General features: G+C 39.3%; 4 protein-coding genes across 4 annotated transcripts; 3 read left to right on the top strand and 1 right to left on the bottom strand.

Moving 5' to 3' along the window:
- The first annotated feature begins 1,000 nt into the window (after positions 1-1,000).
- Positions 1,001-5,287, top strand: oaz2a (ornithine decarboxylase antizyme 2a). The gene is given in 7 exon segments (XM_062470575.1): positions 1,001-1,245; positions 2,467-2,539; positions 2,541-2,621; positions 3,244-3,413; positions 3,639-3,724; positions 3,859-4,852; positions 5,108-5,287. Coding segments are annotated over 6 exon segments (561 nt in total). The 5' UTR covers positions 1,001-1,225; the 3' UTR covers positions 3,990-4,852; positions 5,108-5,287.
- Positions 5,288-5,669: 382 nt separating this feature from the next.
- Positions 5,670-9,376, bottom strand: psma4 (proteasome 20S subunit alpha 4). Its single transcript, XM_062470574.1, has 9 exons — positions 9,253-9,376; positions 8,563-8,591; positions 8,265-8,307; positions 7,819-7,981; positions 7,459-7,536; positions 7,230-7,318; positions 6,934-7,064; positions 6,354-6,477; positions 5,670-5,924 (listed from the first exon to the last, which is right to left on the bottom strand). Exons 2-9 carry the CDS (start codon positions 8,563-8,565, stop codon positions 5,770-5,772), a joined length of 786 nt encoding a protein of 261 aa, XP_062326558.1. The 5' UTR covers positions 8,566-8,591; positions 9,253-9,376; the 3' UTR covers positions 5,670-5,769.
- Positions 9,377-9,956: 580 nt separating this feature from the next.
- On the top strand, positions 9,957-13,263 carry LOC134027642 (solute carrier family 25 member 44-like). Its single transcript, XM_062470573.1, has 4 exons — positions 9,957-10,218; positions 10,871-11,539; positions 11,671-11,798; positions 12,153-13,263. Exons 2-4 carry the CDS (start codon positions 10,912-10,914, stop codon positions 12,342-12,344), a joined length of 948 nt encoding a protein of 315 aa, XP_062326557.1. The 5' UTR covers positions 9,957-10,218; positions 10,871-10,911; the 3' UTR covers positions 12,345-13,263.
- A 2,151-nt stretch (positions 13,264-15,414) lies between these two features.
- On the top strand, positions 15,415-20,648 carry LOC134028483 (cellular retinoic acid-binding protein 1). The gene is made up of 4 exons (XM_062472067.1): positions 15,415-15,607; positions 17,712-17,890; positions 18,081-18,194; positions 20,384-20,648. The coding sequence occupies exons 1-4, from the start codon at positions 15,538-15,540 to the stop codon at positions 20,432-20,434; spliced, it is 414 nt and encodes a 137-aa protein (XP_062328051.1). The 5' UTR covers positions 15,415-15,537; the 3' UTR covers positions 20,435-20,648.
- Positions 20,649-20,668: the final 20 nt, after the last annotated feature.

The raw sequence follows: 20,668 nt of genomic DNA, 5'->3' as shown, positions 1-20,668 counted from the left end.
GTGCCTGCAACAAAACGTAAGGTTGTGTGTTATAAACGACACACACACAATAATAAAATTCATAACAATAAACTAAAATATAAACAACCGTCCAAACAAGACAATAATCACGAAGAACTATGCATTTTTCATTTCAAATTGGGATACCTAAGGAAAGTTATTACTTTGATTTAATTAGCCGAGCACAGCCAGCTGAGAAGGTACATACCGCCACCTACTGGTCAGTGAGTCAATGTCAGGGTATATCAACGTAACGGAAAAAAAAGAAAAGTGAGAGATAAATGGAAAGGATTAACAAAATAAATAGACATATAATGCCATAGACGGAATACAAGAATGGAGAATAAAACCACTAATTAAATCCACTGCCTGTAGCCTACTCACACCACCACAACATTCTTAAGACTTAGTTGTTACATCCCCTAAGACAAAATATGCAGTAACCTTTCCACACTGACATCCGTCAAATATATTTAGCATTTGTAGAAAAGTTTTGCATCTGGATTTATTTATTCATTTGCATCTGTAGAAATATTTTTTGCATTTCTAAAAGGTTTTGTATCTGTAAAAATAATTTGTGTGTGTTTTTTACCAAAACATTTTTACAGACGCAATTTACTGAATTTACTGATGCAAACATTTTCTACAGATCGTCAGATCGTACAGCGAAATATATTTGGCCCTTATTTGATCCCATTTAGAATGAGGGACTTCTTCAACTGTCTTTGGAAGAGTCTGAAGCGTTCCACGGGTGAGGTCTCCGCAGTTAAAATCTGTGCTACACACATAACAGTACATGGCAGAAAAAAATTCTCGTATCTAAACATAGCCGCTACGGTACGGTACGCTACGGTACTTACAAGTGATAAAAATGCTGTAATGCAAATAATAGATTTTAGGGGACATTTGTTACTGTATAATTTGGTGATCGGAAAAACAACGTCCAGCGATAATGACGTGTTAACGCATGCGACTCAAAGTAAGCATGAACGATTTAAATAGACCAGAGACCAGGCACATACTGTTGTGGCTGTATGTTCTGGATTTAACGCTGTCTATCCTCTCCCTATAGCCTTTTCTCCTCTGCTGCACTTGTCTGAAAGATACGTCACTGTGTGCACATCGTGTGCACCTCACGGATGGTGAATTTTTCTGTCGAACTTTTGCTAAATAGTTAGGCTATTGTTTCGGTTGTAGGGACATTGCTGTTCATTCTCTGAAAATAATGCTGGATACTGAGGAAAGGTAAGACTTTGCAGACCACAAATGGATGTCTTAGACGTGTTGAACAGGTATCACCAAAACTTCCTATTGATAGTAGAATTCACCATTAATGCTACCAGAACTGTTTGATTTGCAAAAGTTCATATTGTCAACACCATTTTAAAACGATGAATTGGTTGGCCTAATGGACGTTGAGGTATACTAATATAATATCGGCCTATATGATATATTACAGTAGCTATTACAGTTAGCCTATATTATCTATAATAGCTCCAATAAGGCTCCAAAATATGCCCGACAAGAATAGCCTATTTGTTACATATGTTCAACATATGGTTGATGTTATGTTGTTTATTATTACCTTATGTTGTAAAACAAATAGAAATGGAATATAAAATGGAATATTAAAAAAAGTGTCTTATTTTAAAAGCAAATAGTTGTCGAATGCATTGAACTTTAACTTAGCTTATCAATTTCTTGCATTTGAATGGCTTCACATGATTTACAAACAGTGGAGATAGGACAAAACAAGTTATACAATAATAATAGAACATAAACACACCTCTCAGACTCAATGTCAATAAAGACATGTAAGCAATTTTTAAGAAAAGCCAACCACTTTATTCATTCAAAGTCACAGTCCAAAATATCACGTTTCTCACGAAAATCTACCCCACACAATTATAAGACTAGTCTTGCGCAGAGAAAGGTCATAGGAGAATTCATGTCTCAGCACAATCTCTGCCACCCGATCTCTCTCTGTTACACAACCGCTGCTCTATGCGAATGCTCCCAAGAGGACGTTATATAAGACACTTCAAAACCGCTCTTGCTTGACAGTGGAAAAATCCCCCACTCACTCTGCGCGATGTAAATTATAAAAATTTGAGAAATAATGTAAGTATTTGGGTCTTCTCCGTTCCGTGGAAGTTTTGTATAATCTTAGGATGCATGTTTCCCAACCATGGCTATTGAAAAGCCATGGTTGGGAACCATACCATGAAAAGAAACATGCTGTTTTTTATATTACATATTTGATAAACAAATCGTCCTAAATCAAAATCAGTTATTGGATAAATCAAACAATGACTGGACATCTTACCAGTAACATTTTAACAAATTAAAAACAGCGAACACTTATTTTTGCAATTTACAATCTGTGTGCTGCCCATGTGTGCTTAAAATGAAAATACATAAAAAATCTATTCTAGGCCTTATGTCTACTCTTTATTGTCATTCCAGCCCTGTGGCGTTGTTGCTTAAGGCCAATATTTGCTTCCCCAAAGAAGAGGCCCCGGGGCCTCTGTGGTGCTCCTGATGTCCCTCACCCACAGCTGAAGATCCCGGGTGGGAGAGGGACTGGAAGGGATCCTCCTCTCCAAAAGCTCCTCCACAATGTACATTTCTTTACTTGTGTCTTTTTTATAGCTTGGTGTAACATTTTATTTAAAAAAAAATTGGTCAAGAAAACCCATAAGTTGGGTGAATGTTAAAATACAATTCCATTACAAATTAATGCTTATAAGACCAATTACATGAAAATGGAGTCAAATAGTTTTGTGCATGTGTATTGGGGAATATGGGTCACTATATCTGGCATTCAAGATAATCTGGCCTAGAAAGAAACTAAACCACATTATATAAATCCAAGGTTTAGCATTCCATTACTTGATTGGCACCCTCAGACAGCTTTGAAGCATGGGAATTGTGATGTAAAACATGGCTGACTGGGTAAGAGAGAAGAGTAACTAAACAAGAGGCCTCAAGTAGGATAATTGGCTCAGAATAATTGATTCAATGCGATTTGTCTCTGAAGTGGAACATTTATCAAATGCTCGTCATCAATCATCATTGTTTAGAAAAGATTAAGAATATTGGCAATCCCATCATCTCAGAGTGTGCTAAGGTGGATGAGCTAATTTGACGTGCCTAGTTGAATAGAAAGAATATAAAACATAATAAAAGGATGTTACCAATAATGAATCATATTTGTGGGTAATAAATTGGGACTTTCTTCAGGATGGTAGGTTGACGGTGACTCAGGTGACTTCTGTGCATGGAGTCTTTCCCATCCTATACTTTAACTACTGGCTGAGCGAGCACCATAGTGTATGCTGGAAGACGGTGGTGACTGCAGATAACCTCTTCCTGGAAATCCCAGGCACTCTCCCAGAGGGTAGTAAAGAAGGGTAAGGACCTACATGACATGCAAATGCTTTTTATAGTCAGAATGTAATTATGATCCTCTAAGTCTAAGACTTAATGTAAAAGGGCATCTCTACATTTAAATAACTTTAAACTGTAAAATGATTGAGTATCAGTTCTGTTGAAGAAGGAAATACAGCGTTGTAGATTGGAATGAAAATGAAGATGAGTCTAATATTCACTCATCCCTTCCTATTCTCTCTTTTCAGTCTAACCAGTCTTCTCGAGTTTGCAGAGGAGGAGTTGGGAGTCAGCCACGTGTTTCTTTGGTTCTCCAAAAGCAGGGAGGATCGATGTATGTGCATTTCTATCAACATTTATTGCAGTAAACAGACTCTAGTAATAATGGTTTACTGAACACTTTAACCCATGGTACATAATAAAATATACAGGAAATTGCAGTGACACTCCATTTTGTCTGTGTTCCAGCCGTTCTTACCAGAACTTTCCACTACATGGGCTTTGAAGTTGTGAAGCCAGGCCACCCTCTGTTGCCCGTAAGGGCAGACCTTCTTTTCCTAGTCTATTCCATGGCACCGGCCTGCTCTGATGAAGACTGAACTGAAAATATGGATGGATACAGTGGATTGTTATTATTTATTGTGGACAGATATGACAATGATTGAAACTGGAGCAATATTTGATTCCAGATTAACTCTATTTAGAATTATTTAGTGCCTTGTCCCTACAGTCTTACATAGCTTCTTTCATTACCTTAGGTCTGATCTGTAACTGGGTTAGAAAGGATGGAAGTGATGGAAGCTAGTTAAGCCTACTGGGACTGGCTGTATCACCTTTTTTGTCTGTTGTCTTGTTTTATAGTAGCCTACATGTCACTTCAACTGGAAGAAAGCCCTAAATGCTGTAGCTCAAATGCAGACTGGTGGATGTTTTTGGTTAGTCAGTCTTCAAGAATAGAAAAAGTGAAGATTATCCATTTGGTTTTTTGTCTTTTTTCGACTTCTATGTTGCCTGTGTCACAGTTTCAACTCTAAGTGGGTCACTTGGTGCTAAAAATACTAGTTTTTCCTTCTACCTTATGTAGTTGCAATACAAGTCTTAAAGAGTAGACAGTCGAATGATTTTGACTGTTTATAAAGGACAGTATAGCACAAGCTAGCCAGTTATTGGATTTCTGATATCCAAAATGTCTACTTCTAATCATTAGATTTGCTCAGATTTATTCAATAATTTAAACCAGTTCAATTAGTTATATTACTGTGCTGCCATTAGCTGAATCTGTATTCCTGTAGTGAGTGAATTATCTATGATAGCTTTTCAAGACACTCACAAATGCAAAGATTTTCTTGTGCGGTTTGTTTTTTAGAAAGCCATCCCATTGCTCAGTCAGACCTGCAGTAGGGTAGGAAACTCAAGTTAATGCTTGCGAAGCTTTTTTTCCATGGTTGTGCATTTAACCCTCGTGCTGCCTTCGGGTCACATGACCCAAAGGTTCATAACGAACCATCGTTGTGTTTACCCAATTTTACCCAATACAAAAACAAATAAAAATAATTTTCTTTTAACCTTCGCAATGTGGGGGGTCTGAGACAGCCCAACGGTTAAAAGAAAATGCTTCACTTTGTTTTTGTATGCGTTAAAGTTGTCGCAATACGACGGTGGGTCACAATGACTGATGGGTCAGAATGACCCGAAGATAACACAAGGGTTAAGTGAGAGAATTATTTGGCATTTGTGTGAGAACGTATTAGCCACCTTCTGCAAATTTGTAGCTGCACATATTTTTACTTAACCAAGTGCACATTATGTAGCTAGATATCCAAAATTTCACATTCCATACCCATGCAATGGTAATCACAGGGTAGTGTAAATTGTCAAATAAACATCCTATTTTGTCTGACTCGTCTTTGTTCTTTATGAGTACGCTGTTACAATGTTAATACATCATAACATTAGGTGTTGGTTGGTGGCAGAAATAGCTTAGGGATGAGCGGATTTCACTAACAGGACTCCATAACTCTGTTCCTGGAGAGCTGTTATTCTGTTGATTCCCTTCAAACCATTACAGCACACCGGACAGCACAATTGACATGCAAATAAGCCAATTCCGGTTGGTTACATCTAGGGCTTGAATGGCAAATTATAGAAGAGTCACGTTCAAGGAACAGGTTTGGAAAAACCACCATCCTTAAGAGAACAATAGTTCCAAGCATAAATAGAAATAATGTTGGGTAGTCAATGGTGACAAACAAAACCGCCCTCCCGGGAATGAAACAAAGTGTTTTACATATTTTATTAAAGAAAAGACAAAGGTTAAACATGTTAGAGGTGGATGAATCTATTTTTCAATTTACTATCACTTGTGCAATTGACGAGTGCTTATTTGTCTTTCTCCTTCTGCTCCTTCTCCTTCTTGTCCTTCTCTGCCTTTGCTTCCTCTGCCTCATGACGTTTGATGAGCTCCTCAACTTCTTTCAGTTTCAGCACCTTGATCTTGGTCTTGCCATCCTCACGGGTCAGTGTGGCTATTTCCACTGTAGAGGCCAGAACATCCATGAGTCACACATAATCCCATTGACTATTTCTAGCTGTTGTTCAGGATTTGCACGTTGCACTGTGTAACCAAATGAAATTAAAATGGTGTTTCCAGATGGTGTTGACTAATTGTATTCCTATGGATGGGGTTTTATTTGTATATACGGAACACACAAGTTAATGTACTAACCACCATTCCAAACTTTGGAAGCCCTGGACTATGTATATTGTTCTTGGTCTATATCTTGGTATGGACTAGCACACCATAGTGGTGGTGAAGGGCATCACCACGTATTTACATGAGATCTGGTTACAAAAACATAAACAGCCGTGCTCTGAATGCAAAAATAGCATCCCTCAACAGCCATGTAGCGCATGCTAGTCACTTGTCGAGGCATTCGACACGGCTTAGGAAATGTCAACCTCACCTTTCTCTGCTGAGAGCTTGCTGACGTCCATGGTTTTGTTCAGCACTTTAACGGCCAATGCCAGGGCAGAAGACAGGGTCATCTCACCCTCTTTAAAATCCTGCTTGAGCATGGACACTGCAGCCTGAAACAACAGTAGACAACATTTTAACCTCAAAATAATGGATACAGAGGGTCACACTTTTATAGGATAGTTTTTACTAATATTTACTACTTAAATCGCCAACACTACAAATTTTCAAAAACAAATCTAGTGTAATGGCGCCATCTACTGCCAAGACAGTGCCATCTCAGACACTTGCTTTTGTGCTTATGTTTTTTTTAGCATATATCCACCGAGTTAAATGCCTTCACACACTTTTTGTTCTTCACGGGCACTGGAGAACACCAACTACTTCTTTTTACCGTACACAGGCCTATATTTCAGCCAAGTTCATTGAGACTGTTTCTCTACAATACCGTTTTATAGAGCACATGCAGGTTTGAAGAAAGATTTTCAAAGATCACTTTGAAAATGTACCACACCTGCCAGTAAAACGCCAAGGAAAACATGCAATATTGATGGTTTGGACAGACTCACAGCGCTGTTATTGCCAATGCAAGTGGCCTTCCAACCCCCATAGTTCCCACTAGGGTCGCTCTGATACAGCTGGAAGCCATAGTGTTTGTCCCAGCCCATGTACAGCAGTGACACTCCAAACGGCCTCTTGCCTGGAAATCAAACATACAAATTATACATTTTAAAAAGACACAGAATTGCTGTTTAGTTTACCATCATGCTTTATGTCTTGTGTATCAAGTGCTATTTATATACATCCTACATATGCTACAGGGTGCTACCTATCCTATCCATAATTTAATCTTTAGATGGATTACCTCCAAACTGTGTGTAGGCCTGCTTGATGTCACACAGGGCCGTCACCAATTGCTCACAAGGAATTGGCTCCTGGTATTGCAGTAGATATCTGATCAAAACAATTTACAGATATTAGAAATCATCCAGAAAAGAGTACATTTATTTCAGGTAATACTGGAACCCATGTATAGAAAGGGAAGAGTGGACACACATGGTAGATGGTTAATCAAACTACACCACCACACTTACCTCTGTGCAATTAGTCTCAGCTCATTGGTTAAAACATTGGCATCTGATGTTATACCAGCTACACTGCAAGCCATGTCTCTGAAAAACAAAATGCAGATGACATATTGTTAACATTTTTGCAATCAGCCAGACTGCTCATCTAAGAAATAGTTAACTATAATCAAATACATTTGATTTGTATAACCCTTTCTACAAGCAATGTCAAAAAGGGCTTCACAGATTTAATTTAAATGTAAGCTTTTTATACCAACACAAATAGCATGTGTCGTCATCAAGACAGGCCACATCAGATGAATAGATTACTTTCGGTCAAATGACAAGAGGTGACCCACTTCCAATGAACGTCACAACTCCACTTACTCATTGAGCTTGTAGATTTTCTCTGAAAAGAAAACTTCATCGAGCAGCTTGTGGATGTTACGCCTCTCTGCTGCCAACAGCACGCCGTCATTGGCTAGAATCCCCAGACATGTCCCAGCATGACCAATGGCTTCCATGGCATACTCCACCTGATAGAGGCGACCTGTAAAATGTATATTTTGTATTATGTATATTTTGTCGTTGTGTCTAATGCAGCTGAATCAATTTCTCCCCAGGGATCAATAAAGTAACACCATTGAGGTCTTGGCTTAGTTATGGTGCGAGCTACTGCTCAGTTAAGAATGTTAGGAAGAATAGATAACTGTGTCCCAAGACATAGTAGCCCTTTTCTTATCAATTTCTATATTTCTGTTTTGATTACGGTGCAAGAACAGTTTCAAACAATAAGTTAAGAGTAAGGTTAAGATAAAGACAGAAGCCCACACCTTCAGGCGAGAAAATTGTCGTCCGGGAATCATATCTGCGGGACTGGGAAGAGAGACCATTGTTAAGGATGGCACGTGCACCACATTTTTCTTCCAAGATTTCATAGGATACTACTAGCAGAAAAAAAACCTGGCCAAGGAATCCACCCTTGCCTTAGCAATACACTGCATACTACATACCATGAGCAGGTATACTTAAACTTTTGGGGAGACAAATGATCGTTTCTGTTTTCATCTCTGGTCCTGAGGACTATTTTAAAGGATCACAGCAGTGTTAAATCAAAATTGTAACTCTTACCATTCTGCAAACTTTAAGGCAAATTACACCTGTAAAAAAAATATATATATATTTTAGCCACCAAGTGTATCACAGTACTGAGCACATAGAACAACTTGGAGTCAATCATCAAATGTTGTGCTACTTAAACGTTACATGAAAACTGATGCACTGAATCTAATACACTTTACACCTGGCAACTTTTTGAAGCTAAAACTAAGCTAGACTAGCTGACTAGCTGTGACTATCGGTCTGGATATGCGCGTCTGCTAAATGACTAGTTTAGCAATTTTAGCTTTATGTTTCAAATCTCTAGCAACCGAGTGCAAAAACTAAATGTTAACAGCAAACTTGTAAGGTGTAGGCTACATATATGTAAGCAGTCTGCAAAAAAATTAAATAAATGGATTGACTGATGAGATTGCAAACTAATAGCTAGCTTTATATCTTTATTAGCTAGCATGATAACAAAATCATCATGGACGATAACGTCGTTCGCATAAGGTAAGGAAACAGAAAGTAAATTCAGCTAGAAGCTACTAGTAGCATGCTTACTGTAACAATGCTACTAGCTAGCTATATAGCTACCGGTAACAAACCTAACATTTCACAGACTACAACTATTGGTTATATAACTAACTCTAGCTATATTCAAATTACCCAAGGCATTTCAATAAGTTATCAATGAAATAACAAAAACATGTAACTTACAACGATTTCCTCTGACTGATGTCTGCTTTGCTAGCGGTTTGTTGCTGACACACTGTGGGCGTAGAGAAAGCAAGATGAATAGAAGCAGATTTGTTTGTCGAATTTCTCAGTACCGCCATCTGTCGTCGGCTCTGCCTCTGAAAGGAAGGGACGAATTTGTGGATACGCCTGCAAATGTTCAATGCTTTCAAGAATAAGAATACAATTATTATAACCTTTATTTAACCAGAAAGTCCTCTCTGACATTATAAATCTGTGTCCTGGCCAATCCATTTTTTTTATCGAAAATTTTTGATGTCTTCCTGTGGGAATTCTCCCTTTTCCCTTCCATAATATGGTTATTCCCTTATTTTTAAAATCTTTATATGTCTCAACCTCTTAATTGACTCTCTTCTGTAGGCTAATTTATTGCCCTTCTCATTTAATCAGGCACTGACCTGTCTTATCCTTTTGTTCTTTCTTTCTGAAGTTACATAGTCTAATTAATAGTCTTTGCAGCATGTAACTAGCGTGTCTGTTCCAAAATAAGATCTTACTAATATACGAAACAACATATATTATAAATCCCTAATAGTTAATTAAGTCAGTGTGCATGTACATCCAGACATAAGAAATAACATATATTATAAAACCCTATTAGTTATATTCGTCAGTATACATTTACATCCGGACCATACAGTCTATGATCCGGACACGTACCTTATGATAACCTTTCACCCGCATTTGTATGTCGGCTGAGCCTGATGTCGCCGTTAGCAATTGGTTGATCAGCGGCATGACATTTGATGGGAGGAACACTACTAGCTAGCAGCAATCAAACAAGCTAGGCTAACTAGACGTCTTAAGATCATAACATTTAGCTACATCTGTGGGGAATCTCTTCAAATTTGTTGTTGCTTTATCACAGCTATGACATATTATTCTTGATGATGACCTTACCATTTTTGTAAACACCTATCCAACAAGGTAAGTTTTGCTTGGGTGACCATTGGCTAACATTAGCCATTCAGCTAGCTCGGCGAGCAAGCCTGTGCTAGGCCATTAAATCAGCTAAGCTAATGTTTAGCTTGAAGATCAAAATAAATAGCTTGCCAGCCACACAGCTTCGAACGTCGGATTACATTCTGCTTGTCAGTTTAGGTCAAAAAGTAACTCCGTGTATGCATAGGTTCCTAGATGATTGGTACTTTGTGTCAGCTTTCAGAACATTTTGTCCTTTGTGACCTGGGCTAGCTAGGTTAGCTAGTTAGCGAATGAAAGCATCACGTAAACCAGGTTGCCAGAAGCGTTACAAAACAATCACTGATCACTGACAGACTTGGGAATAATGTATCAAAGATGCTCTTATCCAGAGCGACTTACAGTAAGTACAGGGACATTCCCCGAGGCAAGTAAGGTGAAGTGCCTTGCGCAAGGACACAACGTCATTTGGCACGGCCGGGAATCGAACCAGCGACCTTCTGATTACTAGCCCGATTCTTTAACCGCTCATCCACCTGACTCCCAGCATAACAACCTGACTGTCCAGCATAACAAAAAACCAATGGTCACAGGTCTGTAGTCACTGCAGATGCTTGCATAGTAAATGGTTGCTGACCATTTTTCTTTTTGTCATCAGAGTGCTGCTAGTCTGATGAAGGGGCGTCTCTGGGAGGCAGGATGCAACAGAAGAGGAACATACAGATAATCGAATGGGAGGACCTCGACAAGAGGAAGTTCTACTCTTTTGGGGTGTTCATGACCATGTCCATAAGGGCCACGGTATACCCCGCCACCCTAATACGCACCCGGCTACAAGTGCAAAAGGGCAAGTCGCTTTACAATGGGACTTTTGATGCCTTCTTTAAGATCTTGCGCTCCGAGGGAGTGCGGGGCCTCTACCGAGGATTCATGGTCAATACCTTCACGCTAATATCAGGCCAGGCATACATCACAACCTATGAGCTGGTCAGGAAGTATGTTTCCAAATATTCTAATGACAATACCATAAAGTCACTGGTGGCTGGTGGCTCAGCTTCCCTGGTCGCCCAGAGCATCACTGTCCCAATTGATGTGGTTTCTCAGCAGCTTATGATGCAGGGACAAGGTGAGCACCTGACTCGCTTCCAGATCAAGCCCAGAGTGGAAGGTGGAAAGGCCAAAATTACGTTTGGCCAAACCAGGGACATAATTGCGCAGATTTTTGCTGCCGATGGCTTTCGCGGTTTTTACAGGGGATATGTGGCCTCTCTGCTCACTTACATCCCAAATAGTGCCGTCTGGTGGCCTTTTTATCACTTGTATGCAGGTAAAACGAGTTGGTGTACTGTCTTTTCATTGTTGCAGTATAATCCATTAGTAGATACATATATTTATGAAAATTATTTTTAAAGCATTTTAACCCAAATTCATCATACTGAGTTTTTCAATGACTTTCAGAACAGCTTTCCAAAATGGCACCCAGTGACTGCCCTCATCTGATTCTGCAAGCCATGGCTGGACCACTTGCTGCTGCAACTGCATCCACTGTCACCAACCCTATGGATGTGGTTAGAGCTAGAGTACAGGTAGAATTAAGTATTTTAAGAAAAGGAAGATCGGTCAAGTCCAGGGGTGTCACCTGACACTTTCACCAAAAGAGCAAATGTTGGTTGTCAACTTCTAGTCTGTCTCAGTGTTTGCTCCACGTCCTGTAGCAAGATGGATAACGGCCTTAATTCAGGCGTGATTCATTTATCCAATTGCCATCACACTGGCATATTGGAGAAAACTATTTAACAGTTTCCATATATTTCAACGTTTTCTTACTGTAAAACTACTTGCATTTAAGGCCTTTAACAGAAATTGAACACCAATACCTTAAACAAATGTTGCTTAATTGGATGGTAATTTTGTGACTACAGTCTTTGTGTGTTTGACAGGTTGAAGGCAGGACCTCCGTCATTGAGACGCTGAAGCAGCTGATAGTTGAGGAGGGATTCTGGGGGATGACCAAAGGCCTGTCGGCTCGCATCATATCCTCCACTCCCACAGCAATCGTCATGGTGGTCGGATATGAGACCCTAAAGAAACTGAGTTTGCGACCAGAACTGGTGGACTCTAGACACTGGTAGAAGGCACTTTGTTGATGTCAGCACAGTTCCATTTTGGCCCCTGGGGTTTGCATCCAGAGGTGGTCTCGCATACATAAAAGGATTGGACGGGATAAACTAAAATAGTTGCAGATTGAAGGTTTAGGGGCCAAAATGGAAATGAGCCAGAATCTCTCTGCTCTCTTCCTTCATTATGGCTTCCTTGTCTTTTAATTAAGTTCATTTATTTTTGCCTTTTTTGAACGGTTGCCTTTTTAGTAAATTGTGGAGAGTTGTATCAACTCAATTTTGGATTATAATCTGTGTGTGACTCCATAGTGGCTCATTTACTTTATGGTTACCCCAAATGTGAAACAGAATCTCTTACATTTAACATTTGTATGCAACTATAGGGTATCTACGTTAACTTGCTGCCCAATGTAACCATTTATCTCCCCCCATACTTGGTAGTAGAATTAGAAACTCAAATTCTATACTTAACTTGATACTTACCATTACTGCATTGACAACCAAAAATTGGTCAAGTAAAAATGTTATTGCCATACACTAGACTTGTTGGGTTTGGTGCTTAGTGTGGTTTTAAGAATGCTGGATCACCAGCAAACTACTCTGTAAAGGAAACCATGTCAAATGGAAGTGTGTCAGGTGTAAGAAATTACAAGTTATGATTTTGTGTATTGTATCAGTAAATCACTGGAGTGCAATCAGTGTGAATTAAGTCTGATCATTTGGGCTTCAAATGCAGTTGTAGTTTTTTAGAAATATAGTCTTTGACATAAATCCCTTTTAAGTTGTTTTTGTAATATCGTCATTGATATTGATCAAATGACAATTGAGGCCATAATAATTTATTGTTATGATTTTTAGACACTGTCTTTGTAAAGAAATTGTATATGAGTGACCATTTTAAAGGGACAGCGCACCCATTGGATATCTATTACGCCAGTGTTCATCTCTAATTCTTTTCCACAAACACACTTTCCATGCATTCATAGTTTAAGCTTATGGTTGGATCTACAAAACCATATATGGAACTGATCCATTTGCTGTTCTCTGGGCATTAGCAAAGCTGATGCTGTAGCAGATATTGTGGTTATGCTGAAGTAAATTTCTCATGACCAATCCTCAAATATATATTTCCAACATATGTTTCTCTTTTTCTCACACCATTTTCAGTGGGAAAGCCCTGGGTCATTTTCACATAATTATCTCCTCTCTGAAAACTTTCTCTGTGAAATACTTGGCCAAGAGAGCAAGGGAGTAATTTGACTTGAATGTGGACTACTTCTTGGAATGTGTTTCCAACTAAAAGACAAGTGTAACAAGTGTTTAAAACATTATTTGGGTTGTTTCATTTGTGATGGATGGCTGCAATTTTTGGTCAATAAAACTGAACTGGTAAACCAATACATTTCTAGAGCTGTTGCCATTCTAGCAACACTGTCACTAGCACTTAATTCAGCACTGTTCCTCAAAACACCATTGAGCGCACCTGTTTTGCCTTAATTCTCATGATGCTGGTTTGGTCGAATGTAGGATTGAATGTTTTAAAGATCTTTATGCCCATCCTTTGATGACTCCTAAAACATTTTAAAATAGTTAATTTTCCAATGGTTGTATGTTGATTTGGGTGAATATGTTGGGATACAGTCCTAATAGCTAATATCAATAGTTGATGTTATGATAGAGGTCATACATGTGTAACTAAATGTCTCATTTAGCTCGACAGTAGGTTAGAAAAAATTTGTCAATTTAGTTACAATCCAATCTAAATGGTTTCCTCCAATATCACTCCACTTTCATACTGATTTTAGGAAGAAAAACACCCCAGAGACTTGTCTACACAGAATCAATTGCCCAATGAAACCCACATGCAAAATACATTTATTGTTCGAGTTGGCATGCTCCAAAGATGTCCTTTAAATGTGCTACTGTGGCATTTACAGTAATCCATGAGTTCTCTTTCACAAGCAATATAAAAAGTGTTTTGAAAAAATATGTATCTGGGACAGTTCATCCGAGACATGTCAAATATTGTTAATTAGCACTGTAGTTCAGATGATGTTTTTCACTTTGCCTCATGCAGTTTTTCTTCTTTTTTGGGGCCTTTTTTAAAATTAGATTATCAAACCAGGCTAAAAACAATTAGATGTTTAATGAGACAAATTGAGGCAAACATTGGTAACTAGATGGAGCCCTTTAAAAAAAAAAAAGAGACTTCCTGAAGGGATGACAGAGTGCTTCTTGCCCTGCTCCATACATTAATTATCAACCACTGTCTGAAAGGCACTCGGTCAAAGTGACTGATGAAGAGCCCTGGAGACAGAGAACAAGTCAGACTTTGGGTAGTGGTGGTGGGGGAAATGAGTGGGTGCTTGGGTGGGCCACTTACTCTCAAGAGGTGCAGTGCTTTATAGGTTTGGGGGAGTACACAGCTGAACCGACAATGACTTCACCTTTATGGGAAATGCATAAAAAGCCTGGTAAGCTTGGTTTTCAGCACTGCCTTATCTGAACCAAGCAGAAAAATCAGCAATAAGGGGAAATGTTGACTTTCCCCAAAAATGTATCATGTGACATAAGAATGGCCTCATGAATTCCATCATTAGGGAGTATAAAGGGGAATTCACTGCCACAACGGCTCATTCAAATATGTTTCATACAATATAATTTTCCGATTAACATTCTACAGCAATAATGCCACATTGTATGCAATGTGGCATTATTGATGTGGTGACATCATACATTAATGATCATGGCCTCATCATTCGGCTTTACTCGGTCCACTTGAATATGCTATGTATCCATTTATATTACAGCCTGGAAATTAGCCCATCTGAACCTCTATGCATCTGTCATTTGAAATAGTCATTAGAACAAGGGTATTTAACTCACTCAGTTCTGACCATTGAGAGAGATATGAGAAGGGGAAAATGAAGAAAACCAGAGACTGAATGAAGGAAAAAAGGAGGGAGAAATAGAGAGCCATAAAGAGAGGAAGAGGGAAAGAGAGGGAGTCGGAGACAGAGAAAATGTGTGTGTGTGTGTGTGAGGAGGGGGGGGGGGTGATAAAGCGAGGGAGAGGCACACTGTGAAGGATCATTACACAAGGAGAGAGGGAGGAAGAGACTGTGAGGAGGCAGAAAGAGAGCATTCAGACTACATCAAGAGGAAAAGAGACACAGGCAGGTACATCCTCAGCCACCCCAAGAAAATGCCCAATTTCGCCGGCACTTGGAAAATGAAGAGCAGTGAAAATTTTGATGATCTGCTGAAAGCCCTTGGTAAGCCTAAATACTTTCTATTACTGTGCTTTTTAAAGTGAGATCAAATTAAATCTTTACCACAATGTCTAAGGCTCACTGGTTGACTGTGTGTTTGATATCTTAATATGTCTGCTCAACACAGTAGTTATAGATATGTTCAATACGCTATGTTTTGTCAATTTGATTTGAATATATTTAAACTGTTTTCCCTTTCTCTTTTTTTCTGACTCCTATTTCCCCCTCTCTGGTTCTCAATCGTTCTCTATGTTTCTGTCACTCAATGGTCAGAACTAAGAGTGACTTAAATTCCCTGATTATAATCACTATTTCAAATGGCAGATGCATAGCATTCCTATGGGCTTGATTCCATGCATGGAAAAACTCAAAAGTATGTTCTGTGTACAATATGGGCATACAATAGCCTACATGGGTTTTTAGCTGGTGATACAAATCATTTGGAATTATCTCTTTTCTCCTTTACTGCCTTCAAATGATTCCAGCAACCTTCAGTTGAAGGCCTTGAGATTCAATAAGATCATCTGTACTATTGAGCCCAACTAGCACTGAATGGGTGAGACAATTCACTGTGTTTGTTTTCTCCAATTTGTCTCCTGTGACTCCAAATGAGATCTCTCTCCCTGAGCCCAAGGTCTAGCCTACTTATTGGCTGAGACAAAACTCCCCGGCATCATCATTTGTTTTTTTCATTGTCAAACGAAGATGTGAGGGAGAGAAAAGAAAATAACGGAAAGATTGAAATCCCCTCCTTGGGAAACTCAAGTAATGTACACCAGTTTTAATTGCAGTGGAAACAATAAGGCTTTAGTATTGGCCCAGCAGTACTTGAGGCATGGGAAACATGCAGAATTTGGGAAATAAATGGGGCACAGACCGACATTTTCTCATCCAGTTTTTTGTACAGTGACTGTGTGACAGAGGAGGTAAACACTGTATTGCTGCAATCATTTCTCAGGAGGAATATCCATCATGTTCTACGTTATGAAGAAGTTACTTTTATTTAAGCATTACTTAAACACAAATTGCTATACTAACACCAACACTGTCACTGAAATTGTGCATTCTTCTTGTGAGGATACATTTCATGTTTGGAAGGGGAATTTAAATCTCTTTTGTTCCACTCCATGGCGCCAGAAGCAGACAAAAATGTGGTAACTGTATTCATCTCTGCATGATGAAATGAGAAGAAATAGAGGCTTATGAAATCTGGTATGAAATACCAAAATAGTACTGACAGTCGTGTTTTAAGATCTTTTATGGCTTATTTTGTAGTCATCTAAATGTTGCAAACCTATGTAGAATACATTGACTAATTACTTTTGAAAAGTTTATTTGTGAGGCTACTTCACAGTTGCCAGTTAGTGGACCGATGCATTTGTTTCTTTGCTTTGGCTAAGATACATAACATGCACACCTAGTATGTCCAAATGGTGCAATATAGGTCTGCTTTGTAGGGTTCAAATGACCCTTTTGATGTTGGCAGTTTTTATGCTTGGCAGCTTTATTGGATAGAGACAGTTTAAGACAGACAGAAAAGGCAGGGGAGAGAGGGGAAGACATGCAGCAAACGACCCGGGCTTGAATCAAACCCGGGCCACTGCGGTAAGGATTCAGCCCATGTAGTAGGCTCTCTACCCAGTGAGACCCCAGAGCGCCCTGCTCACATCAGGTTAACCCTTGTGTTATCTTCGGGTCATTCTGACCCATCAGTCATTGTGACCCACCGTCGTATTGCGACAAATTTACCGCATACAAAGACAAAGTGAAGCATTTTCTTTTAACAGCTAGGCTGTCTCAGACCCCCCACATTGCAAAGGTTAAAAGAAAATTATTTTAATTTGTTTTTGTATTGGGTAAAATTGGGTAAACACAACGATGGTTCGTTATGAACCTTTGGGTCATGTGACCCGAAGGCAGCACGAGGGTTAACAGATACTGCAATTGTGTGCACAGATTGTTCCTTGGCATTAAACACTGAAATGACTGTCCACTTCAGATCCTTTATTATCTGCTGTGCTTGCTATATGCATGATTTGTTTGTTGCATTGGTAAAACATCATCAGATAAATGAATTAAATATAAAAATGTTGTCTGTACTTCACAGGGGTGAATGCTATGCTGAGAAAGGTGGCTGTGGCAGCGGCCTCCAAACCCCACGTTGAGATCAGGCAGACCGGCGAACAGTTCTACATCAAGACCTCCACCACTGTGCGCACCACGGAGATTAAATTTGTCATTGGCCAGGAATTCAACGAAGAAACTGTTGATGGCAGGAAGTGCAAGGTACCCACTGAGCTAGAGAAGACTGTTTGCAATTATACCAATCTAGACACTATATTTTAATATCTTATGCAACATGACTGAATTACTGAAACTGTGCCCCTTTACACAGCTATTACCAATCAATCATATCGATATAGACAGACCACATTTTCTATATTGGGTCATATTCATGCTTTGCACTTCTGCCCAGAGCCTCGCCACATGGGAGACCGAGAGCAAAATGCTCTGCAGGCAAACCCTTCTGGATGGAAATGGCCCCAAGACATACTGGACCCGGGAACTGAAAGGAGACGAACTCATACTGGTAAGAAACTACCTGTTTTTCATAGCTCTCTTTAACAAACCATTTATGCTGGTCTACAGGATACTGTATTAACCCTTGTGTTATCTTCGGGTCATTCTGACCCATCAGTCATTGTGACCCACCGTCGTATTGCGACAACTTTACCGCATACAAAAACAAAGTGAAGCATTTTCTTTTAACCGTTGGGCTGTCTCAGACCCCCCACATTGCGAAGGTTAAAAGAAAATTATTTTTATTTGTTTTTGTATTGGGTAAAATTGGGTAAACACAACGATGGTTCGTTATGAACCTTTGGGTCATGTGACCCGAAGGCAGCACGAGGGTTAACAATCGCTAATTGTACCTCTACTGCACCCAAATGAGAAAAACGTGTGTAGGTTGCCTAAATAGAACAAGGGATTTGAACCATCAAGTCTTTTTAAGGAATGTTGTAGAAAGGACAGAACATCTGTGATCATCTTTCATAGTCCAGGCTGGACAGAGTTTCTACAACACCTCTGTAAAAACTCCAGTGGGACCTTCAATGAATACTTTGAGGTGCACACACCCAGGATGATATAACACAACCATACGTTTGTTGTTAAACTATCCTCTAACAAAGAGTTGGATGTTCTTTATTCCATCAAAAACACCTCACCTTTGCCAGCACCGGCTGTGATATTACCAAGAGCCATGTGCTTTTTGTAAACATCTGGCCTGTTTTGTTTTACAGACCAAAGGGAGCACAATGACTGGGGCCAATAACTGCATCCTTCCATTTTTATGTGATGAGGACAGTCTCTTTATTGACTCCAACTAACACTAGGGTCAAATTGAGGGGAAAACCTCTGCAAGTAATGCCTTCAACAACAAAAAGTGCAGGGGCTTCGCAACAAATGGGCTTTGAACAACAATGAAATACAGCATTTTCCCACCCAACATAAGGGTGTGTACTTTAGTCCATATTGGATTGATAAGTAATATGATATGGCCTTGAGGTCATGTTGGATGGAAGTCTGGTAAAAAGGGAGAGAGCAGATCAAATGCCTGTTGCTTTGTCAAACTTTTCAACTGTTCTTGTTGCACAGAATATCAAGTCGTCATCTGTTTATCATTAGAAATCAAGGCAACCCTAATTCATTTGTTAAGTCTTTTTAAAAAGGAATTGTTACCACTGTATTTTTTTGGAGCCCTTGTGAATCATTTGTAGATAATTGAGTAATTATTAACATTTGTAAACCATAAATTATCATTGGTAAAAAGTTAATACACAACCATTACATGAGTGAAATAATTCAGATCCTCGTTTCCTGTTGTAGCTGTCTTCACTCTTCAGTAGGCATGGCACAGTTAAACTTCAAACTTATGGGCTTGATTCCTAGATCAACCATTTATGAGTGATTCTATGTATGAGTGATTCTCATACAAAAAACACTGGGGTCTAGAAGCAACCTGAAAAGAAGTTGGAAGATAGGCTACATTTGAACTTGGTCTTCTACAGTAACAGAAAAACAAATATATTTTTAGCATATTTTTATATAACTTTTATGCTTTAGATTTGAAACTAAGAAAATGTCCAACGTTTCCAGGAAATGTAAGCCATAAATGACTGATGCAGGAACATACCAACAACAGTGCAAAGGGGTTGGGGGGGGGGTTCTGGCTGTCGCCCAAGTCTCCTTGCAGTAATGGGCCTCATTGATCATGTTCTGTTGGGGAAATGCCGATGGTCCCTGACGCACGTCGCCTTAATGTCTCCCTTGACGCCCCAACCAACGGCAGATGGACCCGTCTTGCCACCATTCTTCAGAGGCGAGCGATCTTTCTTTGTCCTCCCTCACTTCTATCCCATGTGCTGGGATAGTGATCCGTGGAGCTGGTAGAAGTTCAGATGCACTTTTGTCACGCTTCTGAAACACCCATGCATCTTGCAGGGTTGACAACAAACCGCTTGCAACACACCTTCCCAACGTTTCCCCCCCGCTCTTCCTTGTGCGTTCATTCATTCACAGCGACTGCACTGTTTTTACCAATTACCATGTGACTAACTGCGTGGTGTCCAATGGAAACAAGTTTGAATGTGTAAACACGAGGTGTAAAATCTCCATGCATCTTAAGGCTGCAGTCTGAGGCTTAAAATAATGTTATTAAATGGAATATGAAATTATATATAAATTACTGACCATGTTATTTTTCTCACCTCTTTTCAGACTTTTGGAGCAGATGACATTGTGTGCACGCGAATTTACTTACGAGAGTAGCAGATCAGAAAGAGCTACCTGCAGAGCACAAAAATAACAAAGCTTGCATAATAGAATCACATCTCATTCAACAACATTTCTCTCAAAACATAGTTGACAACCTATAGATGTTTCTGCAAAATAATCATTTGCCACTGACCGCAACATGTATTCCGTTATGTATTTAACGTGCTTTCAGTGATGGAAATAAAAAAATAACTCAGTGTGTGTCGTTCATTCTCTTCTAGCTAATTT

The sequence above is a fragment of the Osmerus eperlanus genome, chromosome 10 (genome assembly GCF_963692335.1).
Source record: "Osmerus eperlanus chromosome 10, fOsmEpe2.1, whole genome shotgun sequence".
Lineage (NCBI taxonomy): Eukaryota > Metazoa > Chordata > Actinopteri > Osmeriformes > Osmeridae > Osmerus > Osmerus eperlanus.
The sequence above is the reverse complement of the archived record's forward strand: the minus strand, read 5'-3'. Positions and strand labels throughout refer to the sequence as shown.